At 40.8% G+C, this 24,407-nt stretch overlaps 1 protein-coding gene across 1 annotated transcript in view; it reads right to left on the reverse strand.

The window, feature by feature from the left end:
• LOC121880067 (allantoinase-like) overlaps positions 1 to 24,407 on the reverse strand; it is a gene marked incomplete in the record, with an annotated part of 111,930 nt that overhangs the window by 80,232 nt on the left and 7,291 nt on the right. The window contains 4 exon segments of the mRNA XM_042387073.1: positions 844 to 998; positions 4,182 to 4,288; positions 7,095 to 7,246; positions 8,575 to 8,743. Coding sequence (XP_042243007.1) covers positions 844 to 998; positions 4,182 to 4,288; positions 7,095 to 7,246; positions 8,575 to 8,718 — 558 coding nt within the window.

Below are 24,407 nucleotides of genomic sequence, written 5' to 3' on the forward strand. Positions count from 1 at the left end.
TTGCCCTCTCATGGCCTTTCCTATTTAGTCCCAGTAGTTTCTTCTTTTCCATCTGGTCATATTGTGTGTAAAGTCATGTACGGTCTTTACTCTATCATTCAATTAATGTTGAAGTTCCTCAGGGCTCCATATTAGCATCAACTTTTTTTTTATTATGCAGTAATAATCTGGTTTCAATGATAAACAGTTCTATCAACTTCTAAACAGAAGTCAACTTTCTATAGATTGTTCTCTTTGATTGCTCCAGTCCCACAAGCTGAAATTTTGAATACTAGACAAGAGACAACCTCATCTCTACAGCTGAGTGGGAAGCATCCAACCCAGTTTCATTCAATATTACAGTTCAACATAATTTTTTACATCATCATCCTCCAAGCATCACAGAGCATTGAGATTTTAGGTATCACTCTTACTTCATGTCTTATCATGCATAAACATGAAACAGCCTCAAGCAAATCATGCAGCTTGTGATAGAAATGGGCTTTTCATAAATTTCATTATTGTATTGGGAATTTTCTTTCATAAATAAAAGTATTGTCCCAAATTAATGCACATAAAACAAAAGTGCTAATAAAAAGCATGGTACCTATATGTAATTCCCAGCTCCTACTCAGTATAAGGGGGTTGGTGATAGGAAGGACATCCGGCTGCAAAAACTTGCTTCAAATTTGCCTGATGGCAACCAGGAGAGAGACTGTAAGAGACCCTGCAGCTTGGAGAGCTGCCAAAAGATAAGCACAGCTAACCCACACAACATGGAAATTGACCATGTGATGATGATGATGATGATGCAACTAGCCAAATAATTCTTTTACAAGGATACTGTACAGTGTATATACAAACCAATAAAACAGACTGAGTGCCACTAAGTTCCAAGAGAGCTTCTTCCACTTGTGCAGAATTGACACTAGGGAATTCATCTACACCGCTGTGTATGAGAAAACACTTGAAGCCACATATTCCCCGTTTAACCATATTGCGGAGTTCAGATGAGTTTCCTGGAAAAAAATAAAAATACATTAAGTAAAAGGTAACAAAATATATTATCTTCAGTTTGAGAAGAAAAAAATAGATGCAAAATACAAGTAATTTTCTCCTATAGCAATGTTATTCCAGTACAATACATTAGTAGTATAAGCTAGGCAAGTTCAGGCGCTCCAATCTCTCAGGGTAGATGAGGTGCCGAAGTGCAGGTACCAGTCTGGTGGCCCTCCTTTGAACATTTTCAACCAACTGACAGTCTCTAGCATATCCAGATGGGGATGCACTTCACTCTTGATATCTGAATGGCCTTCTTATAAGACCCAATAATTTATTTGCCTGACTTACCTTCTTCTCGCAATGGCCTGAGAACTTCAGTGCACTGCACACGTCATATTCATTCCTAAAAAAAAACCTTTAATTCATATTACGCTATATAACATTCAAATCCACCGCGCTTGTAGAATCTTAGAAAACGGAAAACATTGATAAAGGATAAATCACCTACTTAATGTTACTGATCATGTGTTGTATTGTACCCAGGTACAGTTATAGAATTAAGGAGAACTCAAGGTATCTATAAGATGATTGGGAAAGTCCAGTTGATCCGAACTAGTGTACTTTAGGACTAAGTGTAGATCGTGGTTTGAAGGTCATACTACAGTATTTACGTCTGTTAACGCTTAGCAAACATAACTTCCGCAGATATCATATGAAAATACATGAGAACAATGATCTGGAAAAAAGATAAATGTATCAGAACTATGTGAGGTGTTGGAAGTGACCCAGAAACGGTACTTGAAAGGAAATATCTTGTATGCATAGCATCGGTGTGAACTTAATACACCTCGTATCCTCGGGTGACGTATACCCACGACATGTACACTCGGAAACCATATTCTCTAGCCCACCTGGGTCGGTGCTGGAGGTTAGTACAGTGTCCTTTCTGGACGGGGGCCCACTCTAACTATCATGAGGCAACACACGCACGAACACACACAGTCATAGTACAGCTGTATAGATGACATTATGAATAAATATTGTATATGGCATTTTATACACTGCATTATCTTCATTATATATGAACACGAAAAAAAATTACCACAGGTTGTAGTTACGAAAGTATGAATGGAAATAAACACTTCCAAACCACCCAGTGAGTCCACACAACGTTTACAGCGCTTGTGGCCAGACCACAATGATTCCACCACACCCCATCTATATCTTTTATTTCCCATCATTCGCGTAACTATATGAAAAATCGTGTTTAATTTAACTACATATTTCAAAAACCTTAAATTACATGTGGATCAGTCACTCCTCATTTGACACACTTATAGTGTAATACTTTGACCATCCCACCTGGGCACATGGAGGCAACATACGCACGAACACACAAGTTATGATATGAACCCTTCCAGACTTCACTATTATTATCATCTTATGTTCATCGTGCTCTGTATCTTGGTAACTAGTCATAGTATCAATACATGACAGTGTTATTAGTATAATATTGTAACTTTTTACCTACAGTTATTGTTGTAAATCATGGACAGGAAGGATACATAAATTGTAATATCAAGTGTATGGTTCGCTCAAAGCCACCCCAAGTCAGACAACGCGTCACACAAAGTTGCACTGTGTGTGTTCGCTCAAAGCCACCCCAAGTCAGACATCGCGTCACACAAAGTTGCACTGTGTGTGTGTGTGTGTGTGTTCTGTAACATTATGCTTCATCCTTAGTAGGTAAGATGTTTCATAAAGAGGTTTCTCCCATTCGTCATTGTGAGCATCGTCCCAGAGCACATTGTTTCCATCAAAACCATAGTTCATCCTTATTTCCCTTCTTCCGTGTAACTATATGCATATGGCTAAGTGCTTGTTTTTCATTTTTTTATTTACCAAAATAATGTGGATAAATTACTCGTTATTTAACACATACATATATATATATATATATATATATATATATATATATATATATATATATATATATATATATATATATATATATATATATATATATATATATATATATATATATATATATATATATATGGAAGTATCTTTGCAAGTGGAGTAAGTCTTTTTATGTAACTTACTGGACTAGGAGGTGAAGGAAGTGTACTGATATGGCTAAAACTTAGTTACATAGTACCAGAATTTCTGCTGTTTTTGACTGGCTTATGCAATAATTAGTCTGGTAAAGCAAGGTACTGTACTACTGTATAAGTGACGTGATTTAGCCATTCCTTATAAAATTTAGATTCTCACCAAATTTGCTGTGAACTGTCCTTAAGACATTTGTACCATAACTACAGTACTGTACATGCAGACCCCAATTTACGAGGATTAGTTTAATTAAAATTCGCAGTTACCCCCCAAAATTGGTCTTACAATTTGATTTACGAGCAAAAACCTTGATGTTAATTTTTCATTTATTTAATTAATTATTTTTTGGCCTATTCCCATACAGTAATTTACAGTGCCATAAAGGTAATAACTGAGTTTCCCCTTCTGCCAATGATATTTCCTTAAGTTCTTGTCTGAACCATATTTTTGGTGTTTTGGAAGAGTCAATCTTTTTCTGTACAGTATTTATAGTTCTTCACGATGTGTGATTCAAGTGTACACTATATTAGTGTCAGTATCTGATATTGTTTGAATCTGGAAAGGTGATGCCAAGCATTCTTTTCCAATTTTATTTGGATTTGATTGTGCCTTCATATCCAAAATGTATATGTATTTCAAGTGATTTGTGGTGCCAGTGTTATACCTATATAAGCCAGTAACAGTAACCAATAACACCAATTCATCATAAGTATACAGTACTTAATTTGGATTATATAAGCTTACTATTGCATGTAAATAAATGTTAGAGTCGTTGTTTACCCCAAAAATTGCAAAAACAAAACACATTCAGTGTCAATTTACTATGCGGTTTTTTTTTTCCTGGGAACATATCTCAGCTTTTATAATAGGAGTATTTGGAAAAATGTACAATAATTCCATTTACTTTTTTTTTTTAAGAATGGAACCTTCTATAAAATAGGTTGTGCCTGTACAAGCAAATACAGTACGTATTGCATTTTCAAAATTACTCATTTCAAAATTTTTAGCCACCCTAATATTAAGTACATATATCTCTTTCATAAGAACATTACAAAAGTGGAAACTGTTGAGCATCACCATTTATTTACCTGGTACAACTCCACCCCAAAATCCAACATCAACCCAGCAATGGCCCTTTGCTGCTCTCATCTTTGTTTCCCATGCCTGTAGTGTGGTTGTTGGTGGAATGGAGTTTCTGAAATTAAATGAGTTGTAAAGAAATCAATACATATATTCTGTGTCAATAAAATTAAATACAGTTCATTCACTATCTACAATAGTACAGTTGCGAACAAAGGTATCCCCCCGTAGTGAGACTGAGTATATGAATGAGTTTCTAAACTGACTTCCCTGATTCCGACTATCACCTGGTGTGGGTGTGTTGTTTTATCTTATATTTGGGGTTGATACTGATTCAGCTTGGGGGGACCAGTAATGGAGAGAGCTTTTGTTCCAGACTGTATATCTTATCACTCTCAAAAAAATGGACAATGACTACTTTGTAGTTATCTTTATTCATGTGAAAGGAAGTGATTGGCTACTGTCACATATTTTTTTGGCATACAGATACAAACACTATACAGTACTGTATTGTATTTAACTTTAAACAAGTATACATGCCTTACCAAAATACTGTATGTCCTACAATTTATGGACATATCAAAAGAATGAAGCAAAAAATCTGAAACCTAATTTCATCTCTGGGTTCGGGATGAAGATGGTATGCACATGCTAATTATCATTACCCTATTGGTGCCTATATAGTACAGTATAACCATCATACTACAGGATAATATTTTGAGAACTCTGAAAGATTGCCTGAAGTCTGATGGCTTAGAAATAGTGAAAACACAGTAAACACACCGAATACTGGACACCTGAACAACGACAAGTCCGAATAACGACACGAATCTTGGAAAATATTATTTAAAAATAAGAAAACATATCTTGGTATCGTGTGAGTCATTGTTATTGTTGTGGAGCGATGTGGCTGGAACCACATGGTCCTGCCAGCCCAGCCCGCATAACATCAACAGAGAATAATGAAGGATTAGAATAGTGGTCCCCAACCCGCAAGGGCTTATTAGAAAATTGTGAATTATTTGGGATTATTTGTAAAAGTGAAATTAATGATGCTGCCAGTCTGCTCTCAAAACGCGCAGCAGGATAGGAGCCATTTTGTCTGGACCTTCTCTGGTGACCAACCCAGTTTGGGAAACATCGTCTAGGGAAGGAAGGGGGTGGGGGGGTTCACCGGATCATCGGGACTCAATGGGGGAGTGGGGGTGCTTTATACGGAACCCTCTAATAAACCCCTCCTCAAATATCTCATATGTTGTATTCAAATATAATGCTGTCATAATACAAAAATAATAATAATAATAATAAAAATAATAATAATAATAATAATAATAATAATAATAATAATAATAATGATAATAATAATAATAATAATAATAATAATAATAATAATAATAATAATAATAATAATAATAATAATAATAATAATAATAATAATAATAATAATAATAATAATAAATATTTTTTTGCATTAAATGAATTGTGGGTAGAAGTAGGTCCCACACATTATTGCGAATTCGCATAAGCGAGGCTCAGGTATAGTGTGAGAGAACCAATCACCAATTTCATTTCTTTGGCTTAAATTTAACACTTTTTGAGAAACCGGCCGAAAACGTGCATCGTGGTGAAACATTAAAGTAACCATTTAAATGATTTAATTAATATTTATCAGGAACATCTGGGAGGCCAAACCAATTTTTTAATTCTGTCTGATTCAAGTCTAATAGTATAGCTATCTTTCAAGGTTCCAAATACAAAAAATAACCGGTCATGTGAATGTGGTTATGTTTACATTATAAGGTAAGTTGCTCTTCATTTGAATAATTATGTTACTTCCTGTACAGGTACTGTCAAATTAGTTGGTTACACAGACACCCAATACTAAAATAAGTTTCCCAGATTATATCTTCTTTCTGCCTCAGCCAAACACTAGATATTACAACCTTCACATCATCTCTCACTCTATGCTATACTGTTAACAAAATCTTGTAAGATTTACAGAAAATTCACGAGTTATATTGTTGCCAAACATTTTCTGTATAATTTACAGAGATTCTGTATATATTTTTACATAACATATCTGTTGAATTAACAGATTGTTGGAAGTTATTAGAAGCTCCAACAACTTGTCCCTGGATACGAATTCGCAACTTTCGATTTACAGCAGGTACCTACTTTGCTACTAGGTGAACAGGGACCAAGGGGACTAGGAAGAATGTCCAAACAACTTCCGCCGGCCCGGGAATCGAACCCGTGACATCTTGCTTGCGAGGCAAGAGCGGTACCACTCCACCAGCGCCCACCCCATATGTGGTGATGTGGCGCTCTTTGAAATAATGTAAACAAACACGGACATACGACGAACGTGAAGCACAAACAACCGCCAACCGCATATTCAGTAATTACATATAGAAATAACAGCATTAATATGGAATTTTAAATGTCTTTGCACCATGAAGTGTATATAGTATGATAAAATGTCAGTTTATATTGATAATTAAACAAACTGAAACAGAGAAAGAGAGTGTCTGAAATATTTTACAGAACAAAAAAAGTAATTCAAATTACTACGTTTTCCTGGTCGGAAATACAGAAGAAACATGTAAAAAATACTGAATTTTCTGAGTGTCGATTATATATATATATATATATATATATATATATATATATATATATATATATATATATATATATATATATATATATATATATATATATCCTAAACAGTTTCCATATTTCTCTTGTTGCATTGTAGATTTACGGTAGTTCGAAAAGAGTAGTCTGAAAAAAATCGTTTTTGGAAAAGAACTACAGAGCCTTTCATTTACCCACTTTTCCATGATTTGTCCACAAAAATCAAATCTGTCCAGGAAACAATTTATCATAAAGTTACCAATTCTAAAAAACAACTGATAACTTACAAAGGCATATCAACAATGGTGGTGATCCCTCCTGCTGCAGCTGCCTGAGTGGCTGAGTTATAGCCTTCCCAAGCTGTACGACCAGGTTCGTTAACATGGACATGAGAATCAACAATGCCAGGCATCAGAGTAAGAGCCTCACAATCTACAACCTAAAATAAATAAAAAGGCTATTCAGTACCCATTACCATGTATTGTATTGTACTGTACTGTACTGTACATCACTTCATGAATATAAATAATTACAGTATATGTATAGATCATCACACCAAAAATGACCCTTTTCAAAAACTAAGGCAGTCATAAGAAGAACATAAATATTATCTTATTTACCATGAAATCCTAAGTAGGGTAAGATTTGGCCATTACTTTATCAAACAAGTTTAATATCACATTGTAATTTTGGAGATAGATCATAGCCCAAAGTTATTTAAATACCAACATAACATAACCTCCCATCCACAAGATACAAATGTGTCCATTACTCCATTATGCAAATTTTTGAATATATTTTGGGGTGCACTAGCAAAGTATATCAGCACTTTCCTTCTGGCAATTTTTATGGACTAAAATTATAGACATTAATGGAAATAAGCAAAGTAAATCAACTAACACCAGTACACCACACTGAATATTGAAATACACTAAGAATCTGTGTGAGGTTTTGTCTTAAAAACTTTAGTTATAATATGGAGCCCCTGAGCTTTAATTTTCACCTTTTATGTCAAGTAAAGTATTGTTGGAGAGTATTTTTATCTTATATTTAATGTGTAGTTGTGGAAATGGGTTCCTACACCCCCTGTGGTAACCTGTGTCTCCAAGCACCAACGTAAACAGTAGTAGTATCACTATTTATGAATGAATGGGTATTGGACTACTATTGGTCGTGTAACGACGGACGTGATTGGTGGATAGGTTTGCTATAGGTTGCCTGTTTGGAGACATGGTGTACCAAAACATTTCCACAAATGTACCAACCTACTGTGGATAAACATAATTTTGAATACTGTATCATACCGCAAAGTGTACACATACAAATAAAGGTCTGGGTTAACTAGCTACCTCAGGAAAAATATATATAGAAATAATGTACTACATGTACTGTATTAGTTTGGCGATATACATGAAATAACCAAACAACCTCCCGAACCGAGGATGGATGTCTATTATTATTTTAGGTTATTAGCACCATGGACAAATAAGTTTAATATAGAAAGTTTTTGCATCGATAGAATGGTGTACATAATGTTTGCCATTTGTCACACTCAACATGGCGTCACTCATGAAGTGGGCAGGTGACAGCCTCTTTATTTATGGGAAAAACTAGGCACAAGAAAATTAATATGAAAATTATTTCTACACCCGATTTACTTTAAGCTTGAGGTGAGGAATTAGTTTTCTTATACAGAAATTTTTTGTAAGGTGGCTGGATAACCCAGACTATTATCCTTAAATATTGCCCAAAACAACAGTACTGTACCTGGTCCTTGGAGAATGCCGACACATTTGTGCTATGCCTGCTAATATGATAAATCTTGCCATCCTTTACCTGGATAACAGCTGGGCAAGTTTCATCAGGAAACACAACAGCATTACTCACAAAGGCCTGAATATCCGCCATCATATTCTTCAGCTATGTTCGCTGGTCTCTGAGAAGAAATTTTTGAATATACTGTATTAAAAATTTTGCTACTGACTACTGTAGTCATAGGGCTATCTAGGGATCTCATTTCTACTTTAGTACAAACTATGCTAAAAAAAATCTTTGAACACTGCCTATGTTAATATGTTATTATTATCGACTCTGCATCTGTGTTTTTCTGGCTAAATCAACTGTTTCAATATTAATATCAATGATTTCAAAGTCGTTCATGAAAGGTTCGATTTTCCTCTCATAATTGAAAGTGCTGTTTTTCACCATCTTTTTAGGTTTTTTAAGTCGTTGTGATGGTGGAGTTTTTATATATGCCACCGAAATTGCCTGGAAATCATATTTTACCATGAACCTCGATTTTTCATTCTTTTAAAAAAATGGCAAAAATAATACTAAAAGAATGCCAAATTACTGTACAAATACAGGTAAATGTAATACAGAATTACAACTGCTTATAAATTAATTGTAATTTATACATTATGCAGTACAGTTGTGTCGCATCTGAACCGGAGGCGGTCTGAAGAGGCAAAAACACGTATATAATTCAAAAATACCCTTGAAAATCCCTTAAATTACTCATACAGTACATGGTTATATTATATACCTGTACTGTAATGTCGTTTATTAGATAAATAAAACATAATATAAAACGATAAGAAAAGTAAACAAATTAAGAGCATGTGTGTGTGTGTGTGTGTTGGGAGGGGGAGAGCATCATGTGGGGAGGTGAGGAGGGGGAGAGAGCCAGGTAGGGAGGTAAGGGGGAGAGGGCGGTGAAGAGGAAGTTGAGAGTGAGATGGGCAGAAAAGAGGGGAAAGAAAGGAGATAGGGGGAGGGTGAGGAGAAGGGTAGAGGAGAATGGGGGAGATGGAGAAGAAGGGGTAGATACATGTAGTAGAGCGGATAATGGAAAAATCGTGCAAATGGTGATACAAGCATGAAATTTGGCATGATCATACCCCAGGGGCTACTTGTCAAAACTGCCTGATTGGCCATTTGGAAATCCAAGATGGCTGCCAAATTGACCTTCGAAAGATGATTTTCTTTATAGAAATTGATGTAGTTGGTCAATCTAAATGATCTTAGTGTCGATATGTATGTTTTCAAGCATGCTCAGATGATTTTTTATATTTATGATACTCTCAGATATATATTTGTCTTATTTATGACTGGTTTTATGTACTGGTTTTATGTTTTTTCCAACTAGGTGAGGGTAGCATGCAGAGGGTCTCTGCATGTGAGGGAGTGATTGTCAGGCACTACCAGGGCGCACTGGAAACATCACTGCTGTGCAACCCAGCATGAGGTTCAGTGACAGCTAAGAAAAAGCATGTCATACTGCAACAGCTTAGTGTCCCAAATGCTGCTTAACCAACCCCAAATCAGTTAAGCAGCCGCACCTGAATTGACAGGTTGTGCCAGCGCGGGAGAGCCGAGCCAAGGATAACGGGGTTTTAGTTATCTGGATGGTGTACAGATCGCACGGGACTAATGGCACCGGATGAACGATCGGACTAGGTGTAGGGCAAAAGGCATGAACCTAGTTGTATACCATACAAGAAAGTGTCATCAGGGTGGTAAAAGGATAAACCCTCGGCCCTGAAGATCAAAAAATAGTTATGGACATAAAATCTACCAACAAATCATTCCTCACTGACTGGGCAAAGTGTTGTCTTTGTCAACAGGATAAGAAGGAAGATCTTAAGTCTCCACATGCAAATCCTGCAAAGAAAGGAGATGACGGTTACAAGAGCTTGGCAAGGAATATTCCTCTTTTTCATTCAATCAATGCACTGCCAATCAAGCTTGACCCTGCAAGACTTGTTGAAGATGATGGGATAGAGGAGACCTTGAGGAGAAACAAGGCACAGTATCATGAGAGTTGCAGACTTCTGTTAACAACACAAAGTTAAATAGAGCTCAGAAAACGCGAATCTCTGCAGTTGCTACAGAGGAGAGCAGCAGTAGCAAGATACCACGAATGGTCAGAGACCCCAAAGCAACAGAATGCTTTCTATGTGAGGAAGAAGCTTCGGGAGATGACATAAGACATGAAATGACAATGAAACTTAATAAAAGATTGAATGATTGTGCGAAGACACTTGGCGATGGAAAACTCCTTGCCAAACTAAGTGCAGTAGATGTTGTGGCACAAGAACTGAAGTATCACCCTCGCTGCCTGGCAGACCTGTACAACCGAGAAAGAACAAACCGAAATGCTCATGAGCAAGAAGAAGCACAACAGCTTCACGTAGTGTTTGATGTGTACAAAAAGTCAAAGTCTGAAGTCTGAAGCCAGGTCGAAACGAGGACAGGGGATCAGGAGAAGAGTTACAGGAACCAGTAAGACTCCCCAAAACTGGAGAAGCTTTCTGCGAGATGACAAATACAAGACAGAACTATTCAATTTTCTCGCGGAGAAAAAGTGTGAAGCACAGACGACCAGCACGGTGGTTGTGACAAAGGGAGAAGATGACATTAGCAACACAGAGAAGTTCCTAGAAGCTGTGGCTCCATGCTGTCATGAGGAAGCAGACACAAGAATATTTGTGCATGCTAGGGATGCAGCAATGGAAGGTAGCAAGTCCCTCATCATCAAAGCCAATGACACTGACGTGGTGGTCATAGCAGTATCTGTACTGCCATCACTACAGGAGCTTGGTCTTGATAACATGTGGATTGCCTTTGGCCAAGGAGCCAGTCATCGATGGATTCCAGTTCATGATGTAGTTTCTGCGATAGGGCCTAAGAAAGCTAGTGGGATCCTATACTTTCATGCTTTCACTGGCTGTGACGTTGTGTCCGACTTCCGTGGGAAAGGAAAGAAATCTGCATGGAATGTCTGTAATGAAGTTTCAGAAACATTCACCAAACTCAGCCAATGTCCAACAACAGTTGCTAATGTTGACCTGCAGAACCTGGAAAGATTTGTTTTCCTCATGCACGACAGATCTAGTGCAGCCACTGATATAGATGAGGCAAGACTAAATCTCTTTTCCCGCAAGTAGAGACCATATGACTCCATTCCACCAACCCAGGCAGCCCTCAAGGAACATGCAAAGCGGGCTGCCTACCAGGTTGGTATCATCTGGGCCCAGGCAACAATCTCCAATCCAGAAACCAGCAGTCCTGTCAACTGGGGATGGACGCAGAAGGGAGAGGCATGGCAGATACGTTGGACGACTCTTCCCCCGATTGCGACATGCTGTCACGAGCTGACCAAATGTTCCTGTAAGAAAGACTGCAACCAGAAATGCAAATGCTTTCGCTCTGGACTTTCCTGCACAGCACTTTGCAGCTGTATATGTGAACAGCAGTAAATGCTGTTAGGAGAAGTCACAGGAACCAGTGCTAATAGTGAGTACTTTTTTTTTAGTAAGTTCTATTTTGTTATATTTTTTTACTAAAAGTGTTATTTATGTGGATAAAAATGTTACAATGGACTTAAAACTATAAAAAAATCATCTGAGCATGCCTTGAAAACATACATATCGACACCAAGATCACTCAGATTGACTAACTACATCAATTTCTATAAGAAAAATCAACTTTTGAAGGTCATATGGCGGCCATCTTGGATTTTCAAATGGCCAATCGGGCAGAATTGACTAGTAACCATTAGAGAATTACCATGCCAAATTTGGTGCTTGTATCACCATTTGCATGATTCTCTTGAAAAATTGCCTTTAGCTGCCTCACTAATGGGAGTGAGAGAGGGGTAGAGAGTTTGGAAAACCCATTCATTAGTAACCAACAATGCCCAGATAGAATATAAAAGCACAGGCACCCTCCTGGGCCTGAATATATCCACGAAAGATTACTCCCATCACGTCCACACCAGGAAGGAAAAGGCAAGAAGAGAGTTGAAAAAAAAACTATACCGCTTTAACGCGCTTCCTGAGAAAATAAAACTCCGCCTGGTTACATCACTATCATGCCGATATTAATTTAACCATCAGTACCTCTTCATACTATGAGCACCACCCGATTATTAAAATTACAGCTGATCCAAAATGAAGCCCTGAAATTCATCACAGGTGAAAGATACCCCTTCACCAGAACCACAGTCGAGATACATAGAGACCTGAAAAAACCCATCAACCAGCAGCTACACACCCTGGCAAGAACTCCTTCAAAGACTCCCACCAGACAACGACAACAACCATACGTGGTTCCCAAAAAGTTACCATTTCCACCCCGATCTATACGGCCAGACAGTAGACAACCTCCCGAGACCTCCAGTAGGGTCGGCGGAATATGAAATATGGCCCTCAAAACACCCATATATGGGATAGGGTAGGCTGTCTAGTGCCTTTGCCGACGGACAGTAACTAACCCATGACACAACCCTAACACACTATTAGCTTAGCTAACCATAGAAAAGCGGTCAAACCGCCCCCTCCTACCTCCTCCTAAATTTCTTCAATTTCTGAACTATAATTTCCTTCCTCCACCCCTAATCTTCTTTCTCCACAAAAGAGGACGAACTGTGGAGGAGGAATAGAAGGAAGAGGGGGAGAAAGAAGGGAGGTAGTGTGGAAACAGTGAGAGGTTTGTCAATAGTGCATCTGGCGCCACTGTTGATTAGGCCTAATTCAGTTTAGGGAGACAGTAGCCAGTTCACTCTATGCAGTATTTATTGTTGCATAAAAAGTAGAATAAAGCTTAAAACATAAAATGAAACTATCATTACTGCTGCCAGAAAAAAAAAATTTCATGATGCTGTTGAACTCTTGAAACGTACTGTACACACATGTACAGGAACTCCAAACAACACACATGGCAATCAGCTGTAGCCTACGAGTGATACTTTCTTTTTACGGGATTAGCCCACCAGGGGCACAGGTCAATGACCCACATCAGGGCATGGGGGCGAAATAATAATAATAATAATAATAATAATAATAATAATAATAATAATAATAATAATAATAATAATAATAATAATAATAATAATAATAATAATAATAATAATAATAATAATAATAATAATAATAATAATAATAATAATAATAATAATAATAATAATAATAATAATAATAATAATAATAATAATATTAATAATAATAATAATAATAATAATAATAATACGTATGTTATGTTGACAAAGAAAGAGAAACAACTGAGACCCTGCAATTGTGTAAATGAGGCAGAAAGTCAGTTCAGCAACCTGGGACTTGGTCACAATTTTTGTGATGCCATATGACGTGGATTCATCTGACACGTACGTGCTTATACGTTTGGTATTACCCTGTACTTAAATTATATTATATTAATACAGTTTAGTGAGTGTTACCACTGCATGAAGGTCGGATATAATGCTACTAATTTAAACAAATCTGTAATAACACTGGTATTTATTTATTTCCCTTTATTATCTATATTTTTTTTTTACTTCTGGCTTCACTGCATGTTCACTTTCAACAACTCAATTAATTAATTGCGAAACACCTGCAGTCTCCTGTGCCGGGCATGTATGTATGTATGTATCAGTCGCCAGCTCTGCACTCCAGAGCCTGGTGCTCGGTAGATATGCTGGGCAAACATTTCATCTCCACCCGCATTTCATCTGAAACCGCTACACCTGCTTTCTCCACGAAGGAGAGGACGTCCCCTCCCACTCTACCTACTCCTTCCACCCCAGCACCAAAGAGAGACGGTAAGACCAGTCTCTCCCCCCCCCCCCCCCAAACCCCGCCGGCACTGGGAGAGGTGCTTACAACGAAGATCTCTTAAACTGGGTCACTCCACCAGGAGATGTCGATCATTCAATAGGACCAAGCAGTCATCACACTGGGGAGAAGGCGCCTTCTCAATTAAAAAAACCATGAGTCAGCCACAGCCACGTGTGGCCAAAGTGGAGGCGGGCCAAGGCAGTTTCCCAGCTGAGCAACAGTCACTGATATCCCCAGGCACCCAATGCAGGATGGATGCCGCTGAGTTTGTTTGCTCCGATAGCATCCCACCTATTTTGCCAACTCGAGCGAATGACAGCTCTTATTATTAGCACCATATCAGAGGCAGGAAGAGGGGAATGATGTGCCACAGGCCGAGAAGTAGCTGCTTTCACCACAGCATCAGCACGCTCATTTCCCCCCCCCCCCATTTTGGATGAGAAACAGCCACTGTAAAATATCTATAAATACAGGATGGGGGCGATGAGACATTAGTTAAGGCCAACATGTTAGAGACCCGACACATTACGGAGGGGAGCAAACACCCAAGCCACTAGACCTCATCATAAAAAACATAAGAACATCAGAAAATAAGGAGTCTGCAATAGGCCGGTTGGCCTGTGCATGGCAGCTCCTGTCGAGAGTTGCTACCACTCTCTATCATCCATGAATCTATCTAGCCTCCTTTTAAAACTTTCCAGCGTTCCAGCACTTACTACAAAGTTGCTAAGCTTGTTCCACTCGTCCACCACCCTATTTGTGAACCAGTTCCTTCCCATCTCCCTCCTAAACCTAAACTTATCCAACTTAAATCCGTTGCTACGAGTCCTATCCTGCTCGGATATTATAAGAACTTTATCTATATCGCCTTTATTGATTCCTTTCACTCACTTAAATACTTCTATCATATCTCCCCGCACTTTTCGTCTTTCTCGGGAATGCAAGTTTAGTTTCTTTAACCAATCTTGATATGGAAGGTTTCTTAGTTCCGGAATCATTTTCGTCATTCTTCGCTGCACCGACTCCAGTGAATTGATATCCATTCTATAATAATGGCACCAGAACTGAACCACATAATCGAGGTGCGGCCTGACTAGCACAAGATACAGTTGCAATAAGACCTCTGCACTCTTATTACTTACACTTCTAGATATAAAACCTAATATTCTGTTTGCCTTATTTCGAACATTAACGCACTGTTTTCTAGACCGTAGGTCCGTGCTTACAAGTACCCCTAAGTCTCTTTCACAAGTCGACTTCTCTAGGTTGATGTTGTTAAGCCTGTATACATTGACAGTATTTGTTCTTTCAATATTAAGTACGCTGCACTTGTTGGTGTTGAATTTCATTTGCCATTTTTCTGACCACTCCTGCAGTTTATTTAAATCCTCCTATAGTGCATTTCCATCCTGCCCTGAATTAATCTGCCGCCCTATTTTGGTGTCATCCGCAAACTTGCTTATGTCACTGCTGATCCTAGTATCTAGATCAGGGGTTCTCAACCAGGGGGGAATTTCCCCCTTCAGGTTTTCAGAAACTGATACTAATATGGAAAAAATAAAGGATTTTCAGTATTATATGCATATTATTTGGAATGCACTTTTTGAGGCAGACAATCTTGGAAAGGAGGGGGGAATGACATTCTGACATATGGTGAAAGGGGTGCATGGGGCAAACAAGGTTGAGAATCACTGATCTAGATCGTTTATATAGATTATGAACAAGAGTGGGCCCAGTACTGACCTTTGGGGAACCCCACTGGTTACACAGCCCCACTTAGATTTAACACCATCTATGCTGACCCTCTGTGTTCTATCGGTGAGCCATGATTTTATCCAATTTAAAACTTTCCCCTCGATACCATGAGCCTTAACTTTTCTCAGAAGCCTCTGATGCGGTACTCTGTCAAACGCTTTGCTAAAGTCTTAGTAAATGACATCGTAATTTTCGTCATTATCTGTTACCTCGAAGACTTCCCTAAAAAACGTCAGCAAATTTGTTATACAAGATTTTCCATTTGTAAACCCATGTTGAGAGTCTTAGATTAATTTGCTTTTCTCTAAATGCGATCGGATGCTATTTGCTATAATTAATTCAAGAAATTTCCCCACTACTGACGTCAAACTAATCGGCCGGTAATTTGACGCTCTGTCTCCCTTTTTGAATATGGGCACTACATTTGCCTGTTTCCACAAGTTTAGCACAACTCCCGTGTCTAATGTTTTTGTAAATAAATTTAAGAAGGGTCTGCTAATCTGTTCCTTACACTCTTTCAAAACTTGAGGGAAAATTTCATCCGGCGCTGGGGATTTTTTCTTCTTTAATTTATTTATTTTCTTAAGAACATCCTCTTTTCTGATAGTGATATTCTTTAAATTTTCTTCTTCATTTCCCCTTTGCTTATTTTCTCACTATCATCGATCACTTCCCTTCTCTCTGACTTTAAAGGGCCCACTTTGTCCTTGACCTTTGTCCTATATACCTGGAAAAAAAATCCCTTGGGATTCGCCTTGGATCCTCTTGCTTTCCTGATTTCGTAGTCACCCTTTGACTTCCGTACATTTTTCTTAACATTCCTAGATAGTTCATTATACCTATTTCTGAGCTGCTCCTCCCCTTCCTTTAATTTCATATAAATTCCTTTCTGTATTCCTATGTCATGTTTAAGTTTTTTGGTCATCCAACTTGGCTCATTCTTATTTGACCTAATTTTTCTGTATGGTATATTTTGTTCTTGTGCTTTACGTAGTATACGAGTGAATATATTATAGTCATGATCAATTGTTGTGTAACCTGTGATCTCACCCGTTCCTACTCTGACCATATTGTCTTTTTTTTCGTTTCCCAATTTAGGGTGAACCTGATTTCTCTGTGATCACTGTTCCGTAGTTCTTCCCCTTTTGTGATATCTCTGATAATATTTTCTTTATTTGTTAATACTAGGTCTAATATATTGTCACCTCTAGTAGGTTCTGTAATTAGTTATTTCAAAAAATTGTCCTGTACTGCATCTAGGAAGACTTCAGATTCATAGTCACCTACAATATTGTCCCAGTCAATATTTCTGATGTTGAAATCCCCCACAATGCACAGGTTGTTGTATTTTGCTGCCCTACTCATTTCCTGCCATATGGGCTGAGCTGCTTCTTTCCCAAAACTTGGGGGCCTATAAATCACTCCCATATTTAGTTTTCCTCTTCCTTCCGCAATTTCTACCCATACAGATTCGGTTCCAGTGTCACCCTTTATTGAATTATTATTACAACATTTTAATGTATCCCTGACGAAGAGTGCGACCCCTCCCCCCTTCCTACCTTCCCTGTCCTTGTGAAAAAGGTTGTACCCTTCTACGTGGTACTCTGATAAAAAGTTCTTGCTCGCCAGATTCATCCAAGTTTCGGTGATTGCTATGACGTCTACATTCTTGGTACATACAACCGCTCTCAGCAAGTCTATTTTATTTCTAACGCTCCTACTGTTTGTATAGTATACATTTAAACCTACCCCTCCCTTGTCCTGAGTAACTAATTTTACTCCCGAGGACCTGCTTGTTTTTTTACTCCCACTTAACCCAACCTCTTTCTACTGGCGAAATCCCCCGTTTGGGGTGACAATTTCACGCTCCAGGGATGCTCTGTGGAATGCTCTGCCATCTTCTGTGTTTCCATGCTCTTACAATCTGTCTCACTTTAAAAAGCTGGTTTTCCGGCATCTTCGTGGTGTAGATTAATACAGTATAACCTTTTTTTTCTATATTTACAATTTCTATCCGTTCTTTTTTTTTTCGCCCCCCAGGCTTCGGGCGGGCTAATTCCCGTAAAAAAAAAAATATATATATATATAAATATATATATATATATATATATATATATATATATATATATATATATATATATATATATATATATATATATATAGGATATATATATATATATATATATATATATATATATATAAATAACTGAGGAATAGAAATCCCGATTTAGTCATACTACACAAGAACATGGATCACTCATAGCCTGTCTGGGATGACCCACAAAATACTATAATCCTAACTGTCCTAACTACACAGAACCCAAAGGTTGTAATTACTAACCTGCCAAGTGGCAGGCATTTACAAGAAACCGAGAAAATCAATCATGACCCGCCAGGCAGGCGGGTGCTCTGCTGTTTTTTCATTACTCTTTCTAGGTTTCAGAAGTCATGAGTGTATTTCTCCACCAACACCCGTAACATGCTTCACACATAGGTTCAGAATGCACCCGTACCTTAAGATACTACAGCCTTTCACAAACTTTTGAAGAGGAACTCCTATGTCCCACGTGTGCAATCAACCACGAGGAACGTTGATCTCACACCTGGACTTGATTATTTTAATCACATACACCCAATACTGGGGAGACGAATGCCTCTATGTAACCACTAGAACTCCTGGTCCCAGCGTGTGACCTTTCATTCACTCAGTCTGTACTCAGTTTACTCCCAGTACTTCATGGACAGGAAGAGAGCGACCGTCAGCCGGCCTAGTTAGGCCAGCTCAGAGTACAACCAGGTGAACCCTGCCCAGCTGAGGGAGGGGTTCTACTTTCCCGTTAGTAAGATTTTTCACTGACTGACTGAAGAGATGTGGTGTTGTATGAACCAAGTTGGGGAGAATTAATGAACCCGATCGACCACTTACCAAAGTGCTGCTGCTGGTCCCAGTAGTTAGTCGTCAGAGACACCTGTTCTCTCACTGCTCGGGTTGTCTCGCCTCGTGCTTTGCCAGCTATAGCTTCCAAACCACCACTAACCACCAACCACCGACCAAGTGGGTTCTCGTAACCCTGCAAAAGGAGCACTTTGGTAACTGCTGTTAAATTCTTCTCCGCCCTATCTAAACACTGTCTGAGAAGGAATAAAGATTTACTTGCAACACAAATGAATGCGCGGGAAGGGACGAGGCCACGTGGTCATTTTCCCTGGCAGAACGCGTAGTTAGACGTCCGTCTGGTCAATGACCATGAGTTAACTGAGACCCTATCACTCCCAGGCATCCCTCAGGGCGCTCGCCTCGTCATCTTTCGTGTATCTCTAATAGTTTCTTTGGGACACATGTAACCTATTAGAACTGGGAAACTATCCATAATAACTTTAAATTTTATAATTTTCCCTTAACTTCATGAATTGTGTCTACATTAATTCGTTAAAATACATTTAAATTTCTATAGGCCTATTTTTGCGTTGTTCCTCAACAAGACCTCCTGGTCTACTTCTCAGTTACTCTCGTGGGCTTTCTCTTCTCGTTTCCTTCGGTTTATTTCCTTGTGTCTCTGCACATTGATCTCCACGGCCACCTGCAACCTCTGTTGCCGATCTCTGATCACCATCACCCACTCATCTACCGGCTCTGGGTCTACCTCCGGCCTATGGTCGAACGGCAGGTTTGGTTCTCTCCCGTAAAACAGCAGGAATGGGGAAAACCTCGTCGTGGCGTGTGGGGTCGCATTGTATTGTGACACCACTGCCTGCAGATGCTCGGGCCAGTTATTCTTCTCCTCCTTCTCTAGGGTGGCTAGCAGACCATGCAGGGTTCTATTGAACCGTTCCACCATACCATTTCCCTGAGGGTGGTATGCCGACGTCCTGATCTTCTTCACACCAAATGTGGCACAAATTTGTCTGACTAGTGCACTGCCAAAATTTCTGCCCTGGTCAGTCAGCAACTGCTCAGGGGCACCCACTGCCAGGAAGATTTGATTCACCAGGATCTTTGCAATCATCAAGGCTTTCTGGTCTTTGGTGGGAAAGGCCCAAGTGTATCGACTGTATATGTCACTCATTATCATAAGGTTCTCCATTCCTTGCCGCTTGTCAAGCAAGGTGAAATCTGCGGCCAGCGTCTCTAGTGGTTTGGTAGCTTCAATTGTCCCTAGATACAGTTGGGGTTGTAGTGGACGTCTCCCCTACAACTGCGTAGCCGCATTCCAATGCCACAGTATCCTAGAAACCAGCCACCTGCTACGTCTTCCCTAGCAACCAAACGAGCGGCCCAGGGGGGGGCGTCACCAGATGCCACAGTATCCTAGCAACCAGCCACCAGCTGCTACCGTATCCTAGCAACGGGTCGAGAAACCGGCGACTTCCCACGGTTTACTTCCGGCGGCTGTGTATATAAGCTCTGTCTCTCCATTGAGATTCATTCTGCTCTCGGTTCCTGAACACGCAACACCTCCTCCAAGCAAGCTCCTCGCTGTCCCGCTCTCATTCAACCTGGAGGCCAGCAACAGGCAACATCTTCTCACGAAGCTCCTGCACATCTACCTCCTTCAACACGCTACTCACCGAACGTGTCTATTGAGCAGCTCCTCACCACACGGCATCTCCAGCACCAGACTGTCTACCATATAACTTATATAATATAAGAAAACCACCACCTTAGAGTTTCCATCCATCCTGAGTGCTAGGCAACATAATATCACGAAACCCTACAGGGTTTTGGGACTTCATCTTTTGCTACTCCACACCTTTCATAGCTGGCTATGTAGTCCCGCACAGTTGCTCCCTTGCCTGGCCAGAAACCTTGCTTCTGCACCAGCGACAGAGTACGATCCTGCCCCTGGTGCCCAAACTCTTCGTGACAGGCTCTAATCAATGCCTCCTGCAATTTTGGCGGTAACGCTGGTCAGACAAATTTGTGCCTCTGGGCGCTCGTCTGCCCTCCCCCATTGCGTCATCTTTCGCGTATCTCTAATAGTTTCTTTGGGACGCACGTAACATATTAGAACCGGGAAACTATCCATAATAACTTTAAATTTTATAATTGTCCCTTAAGTTCATGGATCGTGTCTACATTAATTCGATAAAGTACATTTAAATTTCTATAGGCCTAGTTCAAAATGCTTCCATCCCCTGACTGAGAGCGTTGCTTGGAGGCTTTTGTTTTAACTCGCCACAAGGCGTGGGTGTTTCAGCCTAGCCTACTTATGCTTCCCTGTTCGGCAGATGGGTCATTTTTGTTCTTCACCTTAAAATTTTTTAACATGACTGTATATATATATATATATATATATATATATATATATATATATATATATATATATATATATATATATATATATATATATATATATATATATATATATATATATAGATTCATTCTGGCCCATCTTCCTGAACACGCAACACCTACTCCAGCAAGCTCCTCACTGTCCAGCATTCATTCAACCAGGAGGCCAGCAACAGGCAACATCTTCTCTAACGAAGCTCCTGACATCTACCTCCTTCAACACGCTACTCACGGAACGTCTCTACTGAGCAGCTCCTCACCACACGGCACCTCCAGCACCAGACTGTCTATCATATAACTTATATTATACAAGAAAACCACCTTAGAGTTTCCATCCATCCTGAGTGCTAGACAACATTATATCCCGTAATCCTACAAATGGTGACCCCCGGAAAAAAGCACTCACACAGGATGGAGGACGGACGGATCTCTCTGCCGACTTTCAACCACAACGTCGAGGACTGGCTAGACCATGTGGAAGCAGCCCTCGCCCGCTCACAAGCGACCGACGAGCAAAAGTATGGCGCCCTGCTCTGTGCCTTGCCCACAGAAGTGGCCACGCGGGTCTCACAAACCATTTCCAACCCTCCAGATGACAACAAATTCGCTACCCTGCGGGCTGCCTTGAAGACGTGTTATCAACAGACCAGCCCCAATCTCCTGCAAGATCTATCCTCTATCTCCCTCGGGAACTCAACCCCGGGACGTCTCTGGGAGGATATGTGTCGGCTGAACTCCCGTCACACAGACAGACTCCTCGACTCTATCCTGCGCCAGCTTCACGCACAAAAGCTACCCACAGAAGTACGCAACATCCTGTCCGCAGTAGATTACTCTACGACACCAGATCTATATGCAACCGCGGCAGATAGAATTTTCAACGAGTGCGCTGCTGCACCCCTTGCCGCCACCGTCACACCAGTACCTACCATCGAACTTGTAAGCCGGGTCAACACCCCTCAGCCGAGCAATACCTCACAAGACATCAAGGACCTGTTGCAAACTTTGAACCGCAGGATGGACACCATTGAGCAGTTCTGCTCCTCCATACCCGCTGCTGCGCCAGTTCCTGACTCACACACCACGCCCTACAAGTTCCGACACACAGCAGCCAACCCCCAGCACAACAAATTTACCCTCTGCTGGTATCACCAGACTTTCGGCCGCAATGCTCGAAACTGTGAGCCCTATTGCACCTATTCGGGAAACGGCAACACCGGAGGCTGGTAGACGCCTCAGCCTCCGTCCCTCCAGGCGTCTCATTACTGCGCATCACCAACCGCACCTCCGGCAAGAAGTTCCTCATCGACACAGGTTCATCGGTCAGCCTCATCCCTCCCTCACTACGAGACAAGTCAAAGCAACCCTCGTATGACCTGTTCGCTGCCAACGGTACCTCCATCGCCTCCTACGGCGTACGCACCCTCGACTTAGACCTCGGTCTGCCCAAGACTCTGCGTTGGTTATTCGTGATAGCAGACGTGTCTCAACCCATCCTTGGTTTCGACTTCCTCACCTTCCACAAGCTCGGCGTCAAACCAAGTCATCTATGCCTCATCCATGAGCCTACAGCACGCAAGATCCAGGGTTCACGTGCCAAAGACACCGACACTATCACATGTCTCTCGCCGTCCAACGAGTTCTCCCCGCTGCTCGAAGAGTTCAAGGAACTTTTCTCACCCCGGGTCTCTCCACCCCCACCACCTACGTCGGGAATTTTCCACCACATCGAGACCAAAGGACCTCCAGTCTTCTCACGCCCTCGCCGCCTACGCCCTGAGCTCCTGAACGCAGCCAAGGCGGAATTCTACAGACTACTGCAAGACGGCATCATTCGTCCTTTAAAGAGTCCCTGGGCATCGCCTCTTCACATGGTTCTTAAGCAATCATCCGGCGATTGGAGAGTGTGTGGCGACTACAGAGCCCTGAACCTCGTCACCAAACCTGACAGGTACCCTATTCCGCATGCCCAGGACTTCCACCACAAACTTCATGGCAAGACAATCTTCTCAAAGATCGACTTGGAGCGTGCCTTCCACCAGATCCCTGTAGCACCTGCAGATACCCAAAAGACAGCCATCACCACTCCGTTCGGACTCTTCGAGTATACTTTCATAAGCTTTGGCCTACGCAATGCAGCACAGACTTTCCAGAGGTACATGGACCATATGCTTCGCGACCTCAATTTTGTCACCGTCTATATAGACGACATCCTCGTTGCATCTTCGACGCCTGCCGAGCATCATCACCACCTACAACTCCTCCTCCAACGCCTGCAGAACAACAACATGAAACTTCACCCTGTTAAGTGCATCTTCGGAGCCTCTTCCATCGATTTCCTCGGTCACAGAGTCTCGCCCAGTGGCATACAACCCCTACCACAGAAGATAACTGCCATTAGGGAGTTCCCCAAACCTGAAACGGCGAAGAAACTCCGAGAATTCCTAGGTTTAGTCAACTACTACCACCGCTTCATTGCCAACACTGCCACCGTCCAAGTTCCCCTCTACGACCTTCTCAAGAGACTCCCACAGAAGTCTCAGAAGCCTCTCATGTGGACTCAAAAGGCTGTTACGGCATTCACCGCTATCAAACAGCACATCACACGCCATACCCTCTTAGCCCACCCCGCTCCTAACGCCTGGACCACTCTCACAACAGACGCTTCTTCTACTGCAGTGGGCGCCGTCTTACAACAGGAGATCGTTGGAATTTTCATGCCCTTTGCATTCTTCTCACAACGGCTTCAACCATCCCACCTCAAGTACAGCGCCTTCGATCGAGAACTCCTGGCCGTATACATGGCTGTCAAGCATTTCCAGCACTTCCTCGAGGCCCGTCAGTTCACCATCTTCACTGATCACAAGCCCCTCGTCCACGCCTTCGCTTCAGCTTCCCAGTCACATACACCTCGTGTCCTGCACCACTTGGCTTAC

The sequence above is a fragment of the Homarus americanus genome, unplaced genomic scaffold (genome assembly GCF_018991925.1).
Source record: "Homarus americanus isolate GMGI-L3 unplaced genomic scaffold, GMGI_Hamer_2.0 scaffold30108, whole genome shotgun sequence".
Classification (NCBI taxonomy): Eukaryota; Metazoa; Arthropoda; class Malacostraca; order Decapoda; family Nephropidae; genus Homarus; species Homarus americanus.